Below are 22,652 nucleotides of genomic sequence, written 5' to 3'. Positions count from 1 at the left end.
GTATAGATATCGCCGTAACAATTCCCTAAAAATGACAATGCGGGAGAAGATATTGTCGAGAAGTTTGAAAAAGTATTTTGAACGCCAAAATTGCATAATTGATACTTTTTGTGCTGCAACATAACGTGCAGACAAACGCCAGGCAATTCGACGCACACTTTCAGCTATCGATTTTCGAAAATCGGTCACAATGGCAGTTTCGAATTGATGCAAGATGTGACGAGCAATGTTGGGGAAAAAGTGTCGGGTTATAAGCGCGGAATGAAAGGTGACAGGTGTGATCCTTTCAACAAAGCGGTTAGAACTGCCAGTGGGAAGGGCATTGCCAGTGTTGCGAGTGCTGTAGAAAGAGCGTTGTCTGAAGCTGCGGCTGAAGCTGTCCAACACGAGACTGCGATACGTGCCGTGCCGTCTCGACTGAAATCAATCAGATGATACAGCTTTTGGCGGAGCATTATCAAACTAATGTCACTAATGTACTTCAACCGGCTCGCTGCGATGCAGCCAGACTCAAGAATGAACGCGAACTCGTTCAACCCATTTTAGCTTCCGTGACGGCTCCCATTTCTGAACCATTCGATTTTGTCAACGACTTGATTAAAAACGATCTCAAGCGATGCCCGCCAATACAAAATGCACAATCATCAACTTCAGCAGTCACCGAAAGCTGTCCAGTTCTAAGAGTAGCCACCTCGTCAGGTTTAGATACTATGAATGAAACCAAAGTTTCCGGACATTCGTTCGGAATTCATTCGGAAGCCGCTTTGAGTTCAGAAAATATGGTTTGTTTTTGCTTTTGTAAAATTTGAACATTGATTAATTGTGTTTAAATTTGTTGTTATTTTTATTTTTATATTACAGGAAGAGAGAAAAAGTAACGTGTCTAAAAATTGGCAACTTAATACTGAAAATTCAAATACTAATCATGATGCGTGACTGAAAGAAAAATTTTCATGATATGTAAGTGTCTTAAAAATAGTCAAAAAGAAAAAAAATTCTTATATACATATAGAATATTTTACATTTAAGTATGTATTTTTTTTAATATAAAATTATGAAACGGTAGGAATTCTAAATCTGCTTAAGTATTGCATGTATTTAAGGACAGTAATAGATGAATTTGACATTTAAACTATGAAATGCATTTATACACTGCCATGAATTCATTAACTTCATAAATAACCTATAAGATATTTGAACCGAGTATTGCGAGAAGATTAGTTGAAGCCGATTATATACCGTCCCCATGTTCGGTAAACTGCAATCTATGTATTTGCAATCAGTGTGATTTTTTGTCTAGTCAACCATCGGCTGGGGAATGAGTTGTCGTGGAAAGACAAATTATATATTTTTTCCATTCTTTTCTTAGGCAAAAACCAAATGATCGCAATCAGATCAGAGAGCGGAATAATAATTAGGAATAGAGAAGAGATCATAGACAGAGTTAATACGTTCTATGCAAAACTTTACGAGATTAACAACGGTCAATTTCCCGCTCCGGAATCGACACACGGCCAAAGGGTTCCGGCAGTATTGCCTAGCGAAGTAGAGGCCGCGCTAAAAACTGCAAAGAACGGTAAAACCCCAGGGGAAGATAATATTCCCATTGACTTACTAAAATGTGGCGGCTCCCCCCTACATAATGTCTTAGCTAGGCTTTTCAGCAAATGCATCCAGAACCAAGCTATACCAGAAGGATGGAATAACGTAACTATCATTTTAATACACAAAAAAGGTGATAAAAGCGATATCAAGAACTACCGACCCATTAGTTTACTTTCAGCGGTCTACAAGCTCTTCACGAAGGTTATTACAGAAAAGCTGAAGAATATCCTCGACGAGAACCAACCTATAGAACAGGCAGGGTTTAGGGAAAATTTCAGCACAATGGACCATCTCCAAGTAATTGGCGAACTAATCGAGCGCGCCAACGAATATCAACGGCCATTATGCCTAGATTTCGTATGCCGAAATGCCGGAGCCGGTATTAACGATGCTGGGGATGACGATAGTCCACGTTGGAAATTGAGCCTACATATACATACATATGTATGTACCCAGATACATGAGTACATGGCACAGTTCGCAGTTCGAACGATGGCACAGTTCGCCTTTGGGATTTGGCAAAATTAGAAGGAATAAGCTTAGTTAATAGGTAAGCTGTTTGTTATTATAATATTGCCACTGAGATATACATTATAATAAACATAAAATTATCAAGAAATATATGTGTTTAGATCGAAATCGATGTTTAATCGTGGCGCAGGACCCGTCATCGGCATGGCTCCTTGCGAAAACAATCAATCGTTCGCCGCAGCCACTCAAGACGGTTCAGTATTCATACTCTGAGCCATTAAAGACTGGAAATAATAAGGATTAGTGTGATGCCAAGCGTGTTTCGTAGCCTCAAAAAGGTATGTGTAGTCACTAGTCACACTGCTTGTGTAATGTGCTGGGGAGATTCAAAATAGATATGCGGTATCTACATACATATATAACATATCTCGGACGAGCTAACATATCTCATTTGGCAGAAGAGGAACGAAGAGGGGCATATGATGTAACCAAAATAAATATTTGCTTTTCTTATATTGCTCATATTTAATGAGAATTTTTTTTTTTTTTTGAGGAAACATTACAATAAGAGTCACATTTTGGATTCTCAACCAGAAAACTTACCAATGTATTTTTACCGATATATTTAACGACAAAGTATCAATCGTCGAGTAAAAATCCAGTAAAAGGATATCTACTCGAGGGAGCCGTCGAAAGGTACGCATTCGACCAGCACAAGCCTGGTTGCCGACTTTGAGCCTCACCATGAGCAACACATAAGCGAATTCCCCATAAGTGACAATTCCGAAGTTGGGGACGAAGAAAACTACAGTCCCGGTGAAAAGGATTGCTTATTCAACAACAAATTCAAAGTGGAAATGGCCAATAGAATATCTACAGAATAGCGCCTGATATCTACAGGACAGTTTATTCCTCATGTGAATGATATTCTGATTTGAATGTTTTTAATCAGAACATCTAGATATTAAAATTCAATTCTTATTCTGACAAATTGGAATCAGAAGACAGTGTGATTTTTTGTCTAGTCAAACATGCGATCAATCGTAATGATTTACATTCCAAAAGTGAGCAAACTTTTTTGCACAGATTCAAAGCTGAACATTCAATAATTGGCACAAGCCACCGCTATTTGCAGTCGTAAAAAAGTTGTAAAAAAGAACTAATTACACAAAATCACCAACAAACTGATTTTGCAGGCGTGCCTAGTCCAACTATTATAATATCGCGTATGTAAAAAATATAATATAGTAAAACTCACGTGTGCAATTTAAAGAAGTTTTCCATACCTAGCGGTATGCAAAATTTTAAAACGGCGGTTTAGAGAATTATACGTCAGAAAGACTTTTGTGTTGAAACACGCAACATCAGATTTTCCGACCAAAATATTAACGATGGTGTAGATCGTCTATCTGTGTGCAGTAATAGAAATTGCATAGATGATGACGACGTTTATGACGATTATTATATTGAGCCGTCAAAACGAATTTAATTCTCAAAGAAATTATTAAAATAAAGGATATGTAAATTTGTTTAGTAGTCGTTTCAAAATATCATCATATTCAAAGTAACTTGATAGAATGAAGATATAGTAAAATGATCATACACTACCTTTTCAGATTGTTATGGCTCTTACTAGACACTTTTGTAAAAGTCTTTGCCAAATTTCGGTTGTTTGTAATAAATGAGCAATATATTATATATATATATATATATATATATATATATATATATATATATATATATATATATATTTATTTATCTATATTTGTTTTTATTTTTTGTAGGAAGGGTTTTTGTTAGGAAACATAACAAGAGAAGTAACGAGTCACATTTCCGACTCTCAAAATAAAAGAGAACGTCATATACGAAATGTTGACAGATTCCACACCAAAAGTATGTAGTCGGTTGGTATAGATATCGCCGTAACAATTCCCTAAAAATGACAATGCGGGAGAAGATATTGTCGAGAAGTTTGAAAAAGTATTTTGAACGCCAAAATTGCATAATTGATACTTTTTGTGCTGCAACATAACGTGCAGACAAACGCCAGGCAATTCGACGCACACTTTCAGCTATCGATTTTCGAAAATCGGTCACAATGGCAGTTTCGAATTGATGCAAGATGTGACGAGCAATGTTGGGGAAAAAGTGTCGGGTTATAAGCGCGGAATGAAAGGTGACAGGTGTGATCCTTTCAACAAAGCGGTTAGAACTGCCAGTGGGAAGGGCATTGCCAGTGTTGCGAGTGCTGTAGAAAGAGCGTTGTCTGAAGCTGCGGCTGAAGCTGTCCAACACGAGACTGCGATACGTGCCGTGCCGTCTCGACTGAAATCAATCAGATGATACAGCTTTTGGCGGAGCATTATCAAACTAATGTCACTAATGTACTTCAACCGGCTCGCTGCGATGCAGCCAGACTCAAGAATGAACGCGAACTCGTTCAACCCATTTTAGCTTCCGTGACGGCTCCCATTTCTGAACCATTCGATTTTGTCAACGACTTGATTAAAAACGATCTCAAGCGATGCCCGCCAATACAAAATGCACAATCATCAACTTCAGCAGTCACCGAAAGCTGTCCAGTTCTAAGAGTAGCCACCTCGTCAGGTTTAGATACTATGAATGAAACCAAAGTTTCCGGACATTCGTTCGGAATTCATTCGGAAGCCGCTTTGAGTTCAGAAAATATGGTTTGTTTTTGCTTTTGTAAAATTTGAACATTGATTAATTGTGTTTAAATTTGTTGTTATTTTTATTTTTATATTACAGGAAGAGAGAAAAAGTAACGTGTCTAAAAATTGGCAACTTAATACTGAAAATTCAAATACTAATCATGATGCGTGACTGAAAGAAAAATTTTCATGATATGTAAGTGTCTTAAAAATAGTCAAAAAGAAAAAAAATTCTTATATACATATAGAATATTTTACATTTAAGTATGTATTTTTTTTAATATAAAATTATGAAACGGTAGGAATTCTAAATCTGCTTAAGTATTGCATGTATTTAAGGACAGTAATAGATGAATTTGACATTTAAACTGTGAAATGCATTTATACACTGCCATGAATTCATTAACTTCATAAATAACCTATAAGATATTTGAACCGAGTATTGCGAGAAGATTAGTTGAAGCCGATTATATACCGTCCCCATGTTCGGTAAACTGCAATCTATGTATTTGCAATCAGTGTGATTTTTTGTCTAGTCAACCATCGGCTGGGGAATGAGTTGTCGTGGAAAGACAAATTATATATTTTTTCCATTCTTTTCTTAGGCAAAAACCAAATGATCGCAATCAGATCAGAGAGCGGAATAATAATTAGGAATAGAGAAGAGATCATAGACAGAGTTAATACGTTCTATGCAAAACTTTACGAGATTAACAACGGTCAATTTCCCGCTCCGGAATCGACACACGGCCAAAGGGTTCCGGCAGTATTGCCTAGCGAAGTAGAGGCCGCGCTAAAAACTGCAAAGAACGGTAAAACCCCAGGGGAAGATAATATTCCCATTGACTTACTAAAATGTGGCGGCTCCCCCCTACATAATGTCTTAGCTAGGCTTTTCAGCAAATGCATCCAGAACCAAGCTATACCAGAAGGATGGAATAACGTAACTATCATTTTAATACACAAAAAAGGTGATAAAAGCGATATCAAGAACTACCGACCCATTAGTTTACTTTCAGCGGTCTACAAGCTCTTCACGAAGGTTATTACAGAAAAGCTGAAGAATATCCTCGACGAGAACCAACCTATAGAACAGGCAGGGTTTAGGGAAAATTTCAGCACAATGGACCATCTCCAAGTAATTGGCGAACTAATCGAGCGCGCCAACGAATATCAACGGCCATTATGCCTAGATTTCGTATGCCGAAATGCCGGAGCCGGTATTAACGATGCTGGGGATGACGATAGTCCACGTTGGAAATTGAGCCTACATATACATACATATGTATGTACCCAGATACATGAGTACATGGCACAGTTCGCAGTTCGAACGATGGCACAGTTCGCCTTTGGGATTTGGCAAAATTAGAAGGAATAAGCTTAGTTAATAGGTAAGCTGTTTGTTATTATAATATTGCCACTGAGATATACATTATAATAAACATAAAATTATCAAGAAATATATGTGTTTAGATCGAAATCGATGTTTAATCGTGGCGCAGGACCCGTCATCGGCATGGCTCCTTGCGAAAACAATCAATCGTTCGCCGCAGCCACTCAAGACGGTTCAGTATTCATACTCTGAGCCATTAAAGACTGGAAATAATAAGGATTAGTGTGATGCCAAGCGTGTTTCGTAGCCTCAAAAAGGTATGTGTAGTCACTAGTCACACTGCTTGTGTAATGTGCTGGGGAGATTCAAAATAGATATGCGGTATCTACATACATATATAACATATCTCGGACGAGCTAACATATCTCATTTGGCAGAAGAGGAACGAAGAGGGGCATATGATGTAACCAAAATAAATATTTGCTTTTCTTATATTGCTCATATTTAATGAGAATTTTTTTTTTTTTTTGAGGAAACATTACAATAAGAGTCACATTTTGGATTCTCAACCAGAAAACTTACCAATGTATTTTTACCGATATATTTAACGACAAAGTATCAATCGTCGAGTAAAAATCCAGTAAAAGGATATCTACTCGAGGGAGCCGTCGAAAGGTACGCATTCGACCAGCACAAGCCTGGTTGCCGACTTTGAGCCTCACCATGAGCAACACATAAGCGAATTCCCCATAAGTGACAATTCCGAAGTTGGGGACGAAGAAAACTACAGTCCCGGTGAAAAGGATTGCTTATTCAACAACAAATTCAAAGTGGAAATGGCCAATAGAATATCTACAGAATAGCGCCTGATATCTACAGGACAGTTTATTCCTCATGTGAATGATATTCTGATTTGAATGTTTTTAATCAGAACATCTAGATATTAAAATTCAATTCTTATTCTGACAAATTGGAATCAGAAGACAGTGTGATTTTTTGTCTAGTCAAACATGCGATCAATCGTAATGATTTACATTCCAAAAGTGAGCAAACTTTTTTGCACAGATTCAAAGCTGAACATTCAATAATTGGCACAAGCCACCGCTATTTGCAGTCGTAAAAAAGTTGTAAAAAAGAACTAATTACACAAAATCACCAACAAACTGATTTTGCAGGCGTGCCTAGTCCAACTATTATAATATCGCGTATGTAAAAAATATAATATAGTAAAACTCACGTGTGCAATTTAAAGAAGTTTTCCATACCTAGCGGTATGCAAAATTTTAAAACGGCGGTTTAGAGAATTATACGTCAGAAAGACTTTTGTGTTGAAACACGCAACATCAGATTTTCCGACCAAAATATTAACGATGGTGTAGATCGTCTATCTGTGTGCAGTAATAGAAATTGCATAGATGATGACGACGTTTATGACGATTATTATATTGAGCCGTCAAAACGAATTTAATTCTCAAAGAAATTATTAAAATAAAGGATATGTAAATTTGTTTAGTAGTCGTTTCAAAATATCATCATATTCAAAGTAACTTGATAGAATGAAGATATAGTAAAATGATCATACACTACCTTTTCAGATTGTTATGGCTCTTACTAGACACTTTTGTAAAAGTCTTTGCCAAATTTCGGTTGTTTGTAATAAATGAGCAATATATTATATATATATATATATATATATATATATATATATTTATTTATCTATATTTGTTTTTATTTTTTGTAGGAAGGGTTTTTGTTAGGAAACATAACAAGAGAAGTAACGAGTCACATTTCCGACTCTCAAAATAAAAGAGAACGTCATATACGAAATGTTGACAGATTCCACACCAAAAGTATGTAGTCGGTTGGTATAGATATCGCCGTAACAATTCCCTAAAAATGACAATGCGGGAGAAGATATTGTCGAGAAGTTTGAAAAAGTATTTTGAACGCCAAAATTGCATAATTGATACTTTTTGTGCTGCAACATAACGTGCAGACAAACGCCAGGCAATTCGACGCACACTTTCAGCCAGTGGCGGACTGGCCATACAAGCTAACATGCCCGATGGCACGTGGGCCCCACGATCTGTTAGAAAATAGGGGCCCTCAGTAAAGTTAAATAGCTTTTTCACTATTTCATTTTACGTGTGTAAAAATGTACAGGATATTGCACTTCGGGACCTAAAGTTTGGGTATTTCAACAAAAGAAACTTCTTACGATATACAAAAGCAACTAATACCTGCTTTAATAGCCCAAGGATCGGTTAACTTTTTTTATTAGGCTCGAAATGTAAGTTTCAACATTTGTGTGGGCCCTTTTGTCAAGCCCATTTCCAACCTCAAGATTATGTATATACCTATTAACCTACATATGTAACAAATACCTACTGAAATAAAAATGGGAATATACAAATTTCCGTGAATAAAATAAAGTAAATTTCATAAAACAATTTTGATACTCATCATCAACCAGCGATTTAAATTTACTTCATACTTTAAAAATAACATTTGATTATACTTCGACAATATAGTAAGATTTAAATACACAATTTTAAATAGTTTCCGAATATAAAATTTATTCCTAATCTTGCCCCCTCCTCAAAAGCCCGAGTTTTGATTAATATTAATCGAAAATATTATGCATTGTTTTCTACCGAAAGTAAAAGCCGCTTTTGTGCCACATTATTTTATGATGCATTCTATTTACCTAGGACAAGGGTTAAAACGAAATATACAATGTAATTTATAGATCTATTTTGCTTTTGCCATTTTTATTGCACCTAAATTGAAAACGAAACTCTTTAAAGCGACTTTTACCCACGATCTTTCGAAAGAAACCAGTTAAAACCGTTGAAAATCTATTCCAAAGATCTTTCGGTAACTTTGTACGATTCTCCGGCAAACCTTTTTATTTTATTGGCTAAATACGACTTCGAAAATTTCAATATTATCCTTTTATTTTCTTCGAAGTGGCATAATCCAAAACATATGTTTTCTTTTTTACACATTTAAAGCAACTTAATATCGTACAATTTACTTTAGTTGTGTTTCGAACTAGTACTATTCAACATCTAGTACAGCAGACAAGGCATAATTACAAAGTGTTTGTGAGAGCGGAAACATTCAGAATTTTATATTATTTTATAAAATTCACATTGATTTAAGGTAAGTGATTTTTTTAATTTTTTCATTGTTTAATTTTGTTTGTTTTGCATAGAAAACCAAATTACGGAATACAATAAAATCTCTCAAGGGTAAAAAAAACTATCGATAACAATAAAAAAAGGAGTTTGATGTTGGAAATTTAGACAGCTTTAAAAAAAGTACTAAAACTTTAGATATACCTATATTATATAACACATTAACTTGCTGTGTCGTCGACAGCCACTGAAAAAGTGTTCTTAAATTCGCTCAAGTATGAGTTTTGATCTATTTAATGCGTTGATATTTTAAAATTTAAACAACATTTTTCGTGTTAATGAATTTCAATTTCTCCCTCGCACTCATACGCGACAACGTTTTAGCGGATGTTTGTTTTAATTCGATTGAAATTCACGTACCGCTCGAATTATTACGTTTAGATAAAAAAAATATATTGAGAAAAAAAAACCAATCCCTATAAACGTGTTGAAATAAAAAAAACTGTCCAAATGAACCCATAACAGCACGGGGAAAAGTTGTGTAAAAATATGTATTTTTGACTTTAGAAATTCGCTAGAAAATTAAGTATTTTAAAGCATAAAAATATTACAATCAATAGAAAAAATATCTAGTACAGGGTTTATTATAAGAACTTTTTAATTCTTCGTATTGATAAGGACTCGCGGGTTGAGCGAGCTCGGTGCGGACGTGTGTTTGTGTGTTGTTCCCGATAAGTATGTAGAATTTTGTGTTAAATTGGAGCTAAAGAGGAGGTGCTGGGATGAGTATGTAGCTCTTCTGGCGCCTCGCAAGTTAGTACATATTCAGAATCATTACCTATGCTTGATTTCATATTTTTTAAATGGAATTTAAATTTATAATATTTTCATATTTACATAATTACCCACATAATTTCGATCACATTTCTTTTGATAATAATTTACTATTAATTCGATCACATTTCTTTTGATAATAATTTACTTTACGATTGATTTATTAATGATAGTATTGATAATATTTAACGTTGAATTATTTCATATTTAATATTGAGTGAATGGTTTGATATTTAATGTTGAATTATTTCATAATTGATTATTTAATGTTGAGTGTTGAATTATTTCATAATTGATTATTTAATATTGAGTGTTGAATTATTTAATATTTAGTTTTGATAATTTAATATTTGATATTGGATACTTGTACTCAACGTTAACGTTATTGTTTGGTACTAATTTTATAAATATTATGATTGTGAATAAACTGTCTATATATGTAAATATATCATAAATGGAAACACACGTCCGTCCGCACGGAGTAATTAATAAGCTCAGAGCAGAGCTCCATGCAACCGCTCAGGTCCCCAAGTTGCAAATAGGGGAACGACTCTTGCAGTCAACTGCCATGGCGACATGGTGGTCCTGGACAAGGAGCGCTGAGATAAGAGTGGTGATGAGTGAATCCGTGGTAAGTTTCACTCTATAAAATGTCACACAACACTATGACGGTCTCAGGTCAGCGGCGAGTAAGTGCCGCCGCTTAACAAAAGCACAACCCGGTTTTCGAAGGTACCGTATCATCTTTGACAGAGAAGGAAACTCTATAATAAATCCCTGGTAGTGGGCAGCAGCTCTGCCAGTATAAGATGTCAAAACATTTACTGCGCTGTAGAAGGAAGTGGGAATCCACTGCAGTATTCTCCCAAGATAACTATGATGTACAAAAATAAAAGTGTGAAGAAGTCTGACTCTCCGGCTGACACCCGGCGCCTTCGAGGTTCCAGGTCTCACGGTGTGAAATTGGCTACTGGCCACATGCATGTGACTCACCAGGCATCATGTGGAAAATATGCGACTGGAGAAACTTTACGGAACAAATCCAAAATAGGTACTTGGAACGTTAGAGGACTCCTGAATCCTGGGAAAACACTGGTTGTTGAGAAAGAGATGTACAGTCATGGGCTAGATATACTCGGAATCTCGGAAACGCACTGGAAGAACAACGGCCATTATAAAACTTCAAATGGAAATACGATATATTTTTCTGGTAACCAAGATTCGTCACATAGCGGTGTCGCGGTGATCTTAGCATCTAAATTAACCAGTGCACTAATTGGCTACAACCCCATAAGTGACAGACTTATACACTTAAAACTCAACACGCATCCGTATAAACTAAACATCCTTCAAATATATGCTCCTACTGCAGATGCCGAAGATATTAAAATAAATGCGTTCTATGCTTCACTACTCGATACATTGTCAAATATCTCAAACAAAGAAATGACCATCATTCTTGGTGATTTTAATGCCAAAGTCGGTAATAATAGCAACATTGATAACATAGTAGGTAAATATGGATTGGGTATTCAAAATGAGAGAGGAGAGAAACTTATAAGTTTCTGCATTGAAAATAAAATGTCCATTATGAATACTTGGTTTCAACATCATCCTAGGCGATTGTACACTTGGATATCTCCTGGGGATCGTCACCGCAACCAAATCGATTATGTATTAATAAATTCTAGATGGAAATCATCGATACATAACGTCAAAACATATCCAGGTGCAGATTGCGGATCGGACCATAACTTACTTGTTGCTAAATTTCGACTGAAATTGAAAATGATTAAAAGACATCAAAATAAAGCAATTAAACTCACCAATGATGATGTAATTAATTTTGGCAATGTAATCAGAGAAAAAGATGCAGAATTCCAAATAAATCCTAATGTAGATGTAGAAGAGTCTTGGAAAATTTTTAAAGATCTCATAATTCGGTATGCCAGAAAACATCAAACACCGCAAAATGAACATCGTAAGTCTTTTATCTCTGATTCAACTTGGGTTAAGATAAAAGAACGTAAAAGACTTAAACAAACTGGCATAACATCGACAGAATATCTTGAAAGGTATGCAATATTACATAAAGATATTCAAAGGAGTTGTAGGCGGGATAAAGCTAAATATATAAATGACATATGTGAGGAGATAGAAAAACACGCATTAAAGAATCAGGCAAGGGATATTTTTCACAAAGTAAAAATCGTCACTCAAAAATTTTCACCCAAAACTTGGACAATAGATGATCAATTTGGAAACACGCTTACAGATATTGATGTGATACTCAACCGATGGAAAGAATACTGTTCGGAATTGTACAGTGGTAGTTCGTCGACCTCAATTGTTTCCCTAATTGATGATGTCAGGGAGCCTGACATCTTGACATCTGAAGTTGTAAATGCCATAAAGAAACTGAAATGTAAAAAGTCTCCTGGCAGCGATGGTATACAAGCTGAACTTCTGAAAGAGCTTGGTGAAACTGCGATAAAGGCGCTATGTAATATGTGCAACAAGATCTGGGTAAACGGAGTATGGCCGAAAGATTGGGTCAATTCAATATTCATTCCCTTACACAAGAAAGGATCTACAAAAAAATGCGAGAATTACAGGACCTTAGCCTTAATATCGCACTCTAGTAAAGTATTGCTGTATATAATTAAAGATCGTTTGAGCAGTTACCTTGGATGGCAAATACCGAACGAACAAGCAGGGTTTGTAAAAGGCAAAGGGACGAGGGAACAAATACTGAATATACGTCAACTCATTGAAAAATGTCGGGAGTTTCAAACTCCAGCCGTTCTTTGTTTTATAGACTATAAAAAAGCTTTTGACTTTGTGAACTGGGACTATCTGTGGAAAGTTCTACTGGACATGGGAGTCCCCATGCATCTTGTAAAGATAATACATAACTTGTATAATGATAACAATGCAGTAGTTCGAATCAATTCGCTAAACTCGACAAATTTTCGAGTACAACGTGGAGTAAGGCAAGGGTGTATATTATCTCCAGACCTATTTAATATATATGGAGAGTATATAATGCGTAGAGCACTGGATGGTTGGAAGGGTGGAGTGTCCATTGGTGGAAAAAAACTATCCAATCTTCGGTATGCGGATGACACAACGCTCATAGCTAATAATCATGAAGAAATGGCCGAACTGATCCGTCGTGTTGAGACAGAGAGTAATGTGCTTGGCCTCCAGATAAACCGCCCCAAAACAAAAATTATGATAATTGACCGTCACCAACAGCTGCAAAACAACAACTCAGCTTTAAACGGTATAGATGTGGTTGATAATTTTGTCTATCTGGGGTCACTCATATCTAACAACGGCGGCAGCGAATTGGAAATACGGCGCCGGATTACATTAGCAAAATCGGCAATGTCACAACTAACGAAGATTTGGAAGAATAGAGCCATTACAACTGCTGTCAAAATCCGTCTCGTGAAGAGTCTCGTTTTTTCTGTCTGCCTTTATGGTGTCGAGACGTGGACCATGAAGGCGGCGGATAGACGGAGAATCGATGCCTTCGAGATGTGGTCCTGGAGACGGCTACTGCGCGTGCCTTGGACCGACAAACGCACGAATGTGTCTATTCTTGAAGAATTGAAAATCAAGGATAGATTGTCAACAATATGCCTGAAACGTATATTGCAGTTCTTCGGCCACATTGCACGAAGAGGTGAGGAGAGCCTGGAGCGGTTGGTTGTGGTTGGTAGCGTCGAAGGCAGAAGAGCCAGAGGCAGATCCCCCGCACGCTGGACTGACCAAGTATCTGCAGCGACGGGCGCTTCCACGGTAGCAAGTCTTCGCCTGGCCGAATTTAGAACTGAATGGAGGCAGCTGGTTGACCGCACATCATAGTCACGATCCTCAGTGATGAGGGAACCGACAGCAATATATTGATAAGGATTTTCGTTCAGTTACAATTATTTTTTTAATTGATGTTAATTATAAATGCTTTTATATGTAAAATAATCAATGGTACTATACAATATTATGTTTTTGTAGTTAATATATGTATGTTCAATTCATCATCCAAGACGGTTTTATTTTGAATTATTGTATCTAGATGTAAATAGAATACAATAAAATCTATGTTCGCAAAGTTTTTCCAATATATATACATATGTAGGTTCAGGATGTGAATGATTCCAAATGATAAGCGTGGATGCGGTTAAATACGCTTTATTTTTACATACCTCCTTTACGTTTTTACGTGTATCGTCGAGCGACCCCAAAGGGGAAGTGTTGCACAACCCACGCTATGCCTCAAATTTTTTTGTGAATATGAAAAATTGTAATGCTTGAATAAATTCTCCGCAGTGGAATCGAATATCGTGGCAAGTGTTGTTAACTGACATTTATTTGGTCAACTTACTAGAGAAAAGCAAATTTAATAAAAAAAAACATTGCCTTCACGATAGTAATTTTTAGTAATATTTTATCGATCAATACTTTAACTTAATTTGAAAAAAATTTAACTGTTATGTTTTCTCTACGATATGCTATTTCAACTGCAAAGTTTAATTATTTATCGATTTTTGGACATAATCTCAATTCGATTTCAAAGGCAAATCGTATCCGGTGAAATTGAGCCGGAGATCGAATTTTAATTTTAGTTTTTTTGATAATTCTTTATATTGAAAATTTATTTGCCGCATTTTTTCGATTTAAGTTTCTATTTAGTTAATGAACTATTTCCTCACGTCACATTTGTAATACATTTTTGCAATATTTTTAGGGAAAAGAAAGGAAATATTTATTGTAATATTTATAAACTCAATAAACTGAAAATAGAAAGCGATTAAGTAAGTCTGCTTCTCTTAATATTGGGTATCCTACCCAATACGATTTAATTTTAAGATTTCACCAAAGCACTATAAAAAATCTCAAAATAATAAAATGAGAAGAAAAATTATATACATACATACATATATACATTTATTTAAAAACTGCACTCTCTAAGAATGAATCCAAGGGCGGTCCAGGCTTTAGATGTGTAGTGGGAAGTCCAGTATGTATGTAGATAAGTCGTGAAGTGATAAATCCAAGGACGGCCAGGTCGTAGTTATTATGTATACGTAGCAGTTGGTTCAATAGTTAGGAGTCGCGAATTAATAAATAAAAAAACAGATCGGATGAAATTTGATCAGATAATGGATGAATGTCTCCAACGAAAGTTGAAGTAAGACTAAATGTACTTTACCTATCATATCTCGTAAAAAACGAAATTGTGGTTTTTCCTTTATTTCGAAAAGGTAGCGAAAAGTCCACTTTTGCTAAAACGTATTTTTACTAATCATTTTTGTCTTCCGGTGCATAAATATGAAACTTGCTAAAATTGTTATTTTGACATGGGTATTATTGTCAATTGCAAGATCATCTATTCATAACATAAATTTTTCTATAGACATGACAATTAAATAATAATTATAGTTAATTGTTGATTGTTCGCTGCGTAAAAAAATGTATTACATGATGTTTTCCAGGTATCGAGACACCCTTATTGTGTAAGCAGGTAAATCGATGCAAATGTTGGCCATTTAAAAATAAACTGATAGCATCATAGTAGGATCATCCATAATACATTTTGGTATATTCCCTTTTTTTTAAAAGTTTGGTAAAACCCATGGGGAATATAAAATTACATTTAGAGGCATTTACAATTAGCATCAGTTAAAAAAATAATTGTAACCATACGAAATCCTTAATCCCGAAAACCAAACAATTAAAGGGATAGGCTCGTTATATTCATTGAATTCGTTTCAAATATTGGTAACTTTTGCATATAAAATTATGTAGTTCTTTGATTCAGATACGAGGTGTTCGATTGAACATCATTTATAATCTTCTTACTATACCATAATAATTTAAATATTTAAAAGTCAATTGACAACACCTGCCATGGTAGTCGATTTAATTGTGGATTCAATCGTTTTATAATAGTCTTGGATGATGAATTGAACATATATTAACTACAAAAACATAATATTATATAGTCCCGTTGATTACAATGTTCGACAAATGACGACTTTTTTTTGGTTCAGAGACGAGATATGAGTTTTCTTATAGATCTATGCCCAATGAACACGAATCTGGTAATAAAAAATGTTGATTGGCTAGAGATTCGGAGATATATGTGTTTTTTAAATCACGCGATTTTTCTATATCTTGGTGTTGTTCGGTCGATGTCTCAAAATCTGTCAATTTCCTGTTCAAAATGATTTAAAATTCAGCACACTTCCGATTAACCCTTTTAAACGAAAAAAAAAATAGTGTGGCCAGAACACTATCTCAATAAACATGTTTCAATAGAAAATACTCAATATAAAATAGTATTAACAATGGGAAAAAATCCCAAATGAAAATACGTACTTTTGACTTTTGATTTGAACTGGACGACTATTTAGAGAGATTTGAAAGCTGAAAAGTACTACAAATGAAAGATAAAATACCCGACTATAGATTCCAATATTCATTTTGAACAGTAAATTGACAGATTTTGAGACATCGACCGAACAACACCAAGATATAGAAAAATCGCGCGATTTAAAAAACACATATACATATGTATGTATCTCCGAATCTCGGGCCAACCAACATTTTTTATTACCAGATTCGGGTTCACTGTAAATATATCTATAAGAAAATTCATATCTGGTCTCTGAACCATTTTTCGTGTAGAGCAGTGTTATTTTACATATAAAGAATTTGTAATTAGCATCGATTAAAAATATAATTATAATTGAATGAAAATCCTTATTAATACGAAGAATTAAAAAAATCGTATAATAAACCCTGTAAAAACAAAAAGAGAAGAAACTGCTTTGCAAAAATATAAATCGGTTTTGATTTTCAGATATATTACCCCTATTAACATGGAAAAGAGAAGGTATAAATCTGGATCACTAAAACGCAAAGAACGCCAAGAAACAAAAAAACAGAAGTCAGCCAAGTATTGCAGATCTATTACAGATTTTATAGTACCACAACCACTTCCCGCATCAATGTCCAGTTGCGCAACAAATAATCAAGAAACAAGAAACAATACTCATGGCGATGATGTATTGACAAGTGAGTTGCAAGAACAAGAAAGAAATTCTTTGGATATAGAGACAAGAATAAGTGCATCCTATATTAATCAACCCAGGCCCAGTACTTCAGGCTTCATTATTCCGGTATCTGTACAGACTATATTTCCTATAGTTGCAACATCCGCGCATATACCTATAGTTTCAACTAGTGACAAGGAATTAGATATTACTTCAGACATAAATTCTGAGGCACATGATGTTATTGAACCTACACAAGAAAAAAAATGTACTACTGGAATATTTCAATATCCATCGCGAGACAATCTGAAACAATTTTTTTGCTGAACATCCATTTCAGCCTGTAAGTGATCTACCATTTGATGCTCGATTATATGAGAGAAACACTATGAATGATTCAGTCCCAAGAAATTGGCTAACATATAACATAGAAAATAAGTGCTTATATTGTTCATATTGCTTAGCGTTTGAGTGTCCCAAATCGGATTCATCATCATTTGTACATGGCTTTAGTGACTACAGACGTATTAGCCAGAACTTGGCTGTGCACGAATCGACAACAACCCATGTGCGAAATGTTCATCAATATATCAGTGTGGTTAATAATGGAACATTAGATAATTTTTTTGCGTCATCATTAATTCAAAAGAAAGAAAAGGTACTAAAGCAAAGAAGTATTGTCATGAGGATTATAGACATCATAAAGATGTTAGGCAAGCAAGCAGTTTCTTTTCGAAGTCACAGAAATGAATCGGCCTATACTCTGGATTATGAAGCTTCGAATCATGGTAATTTTTTGGCTTCAGTGCAGTTGATGGCAAAATATGACACCATTATAGCAGCTCACGTTTCTGCAGTGCAAAAAAAGTCATATCAAAGAATGAAACGACTTAAGCACCAAGGAAAGGCGGGAAATAAAGGCCGTGGTGGACTAATTACCTACTTGAGCAAAACAACTGTTAATAGGTTAATCCATATTATGAAAACTATGATTCAAGAAAGAATTAGTCATGAAGTTTTTGAAGCAAAATATTATTCTATCCAGGTTGATTCAACACAGGATAATACAATCATCGATCAATTTAGCATCATTATTCGGTATGTGCATAAAAGCATTGTCTATGAGCGCCTACTTTCAATTGTGCCGTGTAATGATGGTACAGGACAGGGACTTTTTAATTTATTGACTGAAAAGTTGCAACATCTTAATATTGACCCTAAAAATTGTATATCTGATAGCACCGATGGTGCTGCAAGCTACCATGGAGAGTATAATGGTTTGCAGAGTAAACTTGCTAACATGGCAGATCAACATGTTCATATATGGTGTTATGCCCATGTCTTAAATTTGGTAGTAACTGAAACCACAAAATGTTGTGTGTCTGCAGTTTCTTTTTTTAATTTGCTTCAAAATTTAGCAACTTTTATAAATGGATCATATAAGAGAATGTCTGTGTGGATAGGAGTTGTTGAAAAACAACTGGGGCAAGAAAAGATGAAAAGATTAAAAATAATTGGTGAAACCAGGTGGTCGGGAAAATCTAATGCAGCAACAACAATATTTGGACATTTTAATGATCCCACTGCTAGTACTTTCGTAAATCTACTTACATGCTTATCAATGATACAGGATTCAGACAAGTTTGATGCAAAAACGAAGCACGAAGCCACTTATTTACTCCAGAGTCTTCAAAAGTTTGAAACCATATTGACAGCATTTACTTACTTGTACATATTTGAAACCACAGCCCCCTTGTCTAGTTATTTACAAACAAATTGTTTAGATATGTTTACTGCATGGAGTTTGGTAGATACAGCAACAACAAAGTTGATGGAACAGAAAAGAACATTCCATAATGTTCACAGTAAGGCTTTCGAATTCGTAACAATATGTAATGATATGATTTCAATGATTAATATGGATGAAAATCAAACATTGGAAATTGATTCTATAGAAACAGCGTTGCCTGTTAAAAGACAAAGGAAGAAGAAAAGAATGGCAGATGAAGTAACTAATGATGAAGGAAATTCTTCGGATCCTCTGGCTGATTTTCGAATAACTGTATTTAACCTTATAATGGATCGCATTGTCCAATCGCTACAATCACGATTTATACATCACAAGCAGTTGTATAAAGATTTATCTTGGTTGGACCCAGCTAATTTTAAAATTATTGCAGAAAAAGGCCTTGATGATATTGCATTGGATGGTGTTGTGAAGTTCTTTCCACTAATCAAAAGAGGCAATGTAAAATTAGAATTGGTTTCATTTGCCTCAAATTTTGATATATTGAAGCTATTACTTCAAATTAGTGAGAGTGAGGATGACAGCAGCAGCTGTAAAACTTGCAGAACATGTCCATCGTGCGTTTTAAAAATTTTATCGTCGAACAGACTACACGACAAAGCGTATGATAACCTATATGAATTATACAAAATCGTCTCCACACTCTCAGTTACACAAGTGCAATGTGAGAGGACGTTTTCAAAATTAAAAATAATTAAGAACAAACTGAGAAATACGTTGTCTGAAGAAAATTTAGAAAATTTTATGTTCCTTTCTATTGAGAAGCAAATGTTAGATGATTTGGATGCAGAAGAAATTATTAACAGATATGCACAAGCGTCGAAAGGACTCAAACGTTTGCTAATATACTCTTAATTTTCCAATTTTTCTTTTAGATTTTTTATTATTCTTTTATAATTATGTATTTTATGTGTATGTCCTTGTTGAATCTCGGTTCAGTCCTATCTTGTAAATAAAGTTTCCTATATACATTTTGTATTTCTGTTAATTGCCAGTAAGACGTGTAGTATGTGTATATTCTAATTAATAAAAATAAAAATAAAAATTGCAAAATATAATTGCAATTTTTATTTTTGATTCGTGCATTTTTGAAAATTTGATTTATTTTTTACCCTAGATTTTTAGCGTGATAAAAAAAAAAGATTTTTTTTTTATATATGGGGGGGGGGGAGGAAAAATTTTTTTTAACCCTGGGGGCCCCCTTTGACTCCTGGCATGTACTAATTTCAGTCCCAGTCCGCCACTGCTTTCAGCTATCGATTTTCGAAAATCGGTCACAATGGCAGTTTCGAATTGATGCAAGATGTGACGAGCAATGTTGGGGAAAAAGTGTCGGGTTATAAGCGCGGAATGAAAGGTGACAGGTGTGATCCTTTCAACAAAGCGGTTAGAACTGCCAGTGGGAAGGGCATTGCCAGTGTTGCGAGTGCTGTAGAAAGAGCGTTGTCTGAAGCTGCGGCTGAAGCTGTCCAACACGAGACTGCGATACGTGCCGTGCCGTCTCGACTGAAATCAATCAGATGATACAGCTTTTGGCGGAGCATTATCAAACTAATGTCACTAATGTACTTCAACCGGCTCGCTGCGATGCAGCCAGACTCAAGAATGAACGCGAACTCGTTCAACCCATTTTAGCTTCCGTGACGGCTCCCATTTCTGAACCATTCGATTTTGTCAACGACTTGATTAAAAACGATCTCAAGCGATGCCCGCCAATACAAAATGCACAATCATCAACTTCAGCAGTCACCGAAAGCTGTCCAGTTCTAAGAGTAGCCACCTCGTCAGGTTTAGATACTATGAATGAAACCAAAGTTTCCGGACATTCGTTCGGAATTCATTCGGAAGCCGCTTTGAGTTCAGAAAATATGGTTTGTTTTTGCTTTTGTAAAATTTGAACATTGATTAATTGTGTTTAAATTTGTTGTTATTTTTATTTTTATATTACAGGAAGAGAGAAAAAGTAACGTGTCTAAAAATTGGCAACTTAATACTGAAAATTCAAATACTAATCATGATGCGTGACTGAAAGAAAAATTTTCATGATATGTAAGTGTCTTAAAAATAGTCAAAAAGAAAAAAAATTCTTATATACATATAGAATATTTTACATTTAAGTATGTATTTTTTTTAATATAAAATTATGAAACGGTAGGAATTCTAAATCTGCTTAAGTATTGCATGTATTTAAGGACAGTAATAGATGAATTTGACATTTAAACTATGAAATGCATTTATACACTGCCATGAATTCATTAACTTCATAAATAACCTATAAGATATTTGAACCGAGTATTGCGAGAAGATTAGTTGAAGCCGATTATATACCGTCCCCATGTTCGGTAAACTGCAATCTATGTATTTGCAATCAGTGTGATTTTTTGTCTAGTCAACCATCGGCTGGGGAATGAGTTGTCGTGGAAAGACAAATTATATATTTTTTCCATTCTTTTCTTAGGCAAAAACCAAATGATCGCAATCAGATCAGAGAGCGGAATAATAATTAGGAATAGAGAAGAGATCATAGACAGAGTTAATACGTTCTATGCAAAACTTTACGAGATTAACAACGGTCAATTTCCCGCTCCGGAATCGACACACGGCCAAAGGGTTCCGGCAGTATTGCCTAGCGAAGTAGAGGCCGCGCTAAAAACTGCAAAGAACGGTAAAACCCCAGGGGAAGATAATATTCCCATTGACTTACTAAAATGTGGCGGCTCCCCCCTACATAATGTCTTAGCTAGGCTTTTCAGCAAATGCATCCAGAACCAAGCTATACCAGAAGGATGGAATAACGTAACTATCATTTTAATACACAAAAAAGGTGATAAAAGCGATATCAAGAACTACCGACCCATTAGTTTACTTTCAGCGGTCTACAAGCTCTTCACGAAGGTTATTACAGAAAAGCTGAAGAATATCCTCGACGAGAACCAACCTATAGAACAGGCAGGGTTTAGGGAAAATTTCAGCACAATGGACCATCTCCAAGTAATTGGCGAACTAATCGAGCGCGCCAACGAATATCAACGGCCATTATGCCTAGATTTCGTATGCCGAAATGCCGGAGCCGGTATTAACGATGCTGGGGATGACGATAGTCCACGTTGGAAATTGAGCCTACATATACATACATATGTATGTACCCAGATACATGAGTACATGGCACAGTTCGCAGTTCGAACGATGGCACAGTTCGCCTTTGGGATTTGGCAAAATTAGAAGGAATAAGCTTAGTTAATAGGTAAGCTGTTTGTTATTATAATATTGCCACTGAGATATACATTATAATAAACATAAAATTATCAAGAAATATATGTGTTTAGATCGAAATCGATGTTTAATCGTGGCGCAGGACCCGTCATCGGCATGGCTCCTTGCGAAAACAATCAATCGTTCGCCGCAGCCACTCAAGACGGTTCAGTATTCATACTCTGAGCCATTAAAGACTGGAAATAATAAGGATTAGTGTGATGCCAAGCGTGTTTCGTAGCCTCAAAAAGGTATGTGTAGTCACTAGTCACACTGCTTGTGTAATGTGCTGGGGAGATTCAAAATAGATATGCGGTATCTACATACATATATAACATATCTCGGACGAGCTAACATATCTCATTTGGCAGAAGAGGAACGAAGAGGGGCATATGATGTAACCAAAATAAATATTTGCTTTTCTTATATTGCTCATATTTAATGAGAATTTTTTTTTTTTTTTGAGGAAACATT

The 22,652-nt window shown here is 35.4% G+C and overlaps 1 protein-coding gene across 1 annotated transcript; it reads left to right on the top strand.

Annotated features, from left to right (window-relative positions):
* The first annotated feature begins 16,945 nt into the window (after positions 1-16,945).
* LOC143922381 (zinc finger MYM-type protein 1-like) lies at positions 16,946-19,781 on the top strand. The gene is made up of 2 exons (XM_077445605.1): positions 16,946-17,359; positions 17,460-19,781. Exons 1-2 carry the CDS (start codon positions 16,946-16,948, stop codon positions 19,779-19,781), a joined length of 2,736 nt encoding a protein of 911 aa, XP_077301731.1.
* The last annotated feature ends 2,871 nt before the right edge of the window (positions 19,782-22,652 follow it).

Source organism: Arctopsyche grandis, chromosome 2 (assembly GCF_051622035.1).
Source record: "Arctopsyche grandis isolate Sample6627 chromosome 2, ASM5162203v2, whole genome shotgun sequence".
Lineage (NCBI taxonomy): Eukaryota > Metazoa > Arthropoda > Insecta > Trichoptera > Hydropsychidae > Arctopsyche > Arctopsyche grandis.
This window is presented reverse-complemented; position numbering and strand designations above follow the sequence as displayed.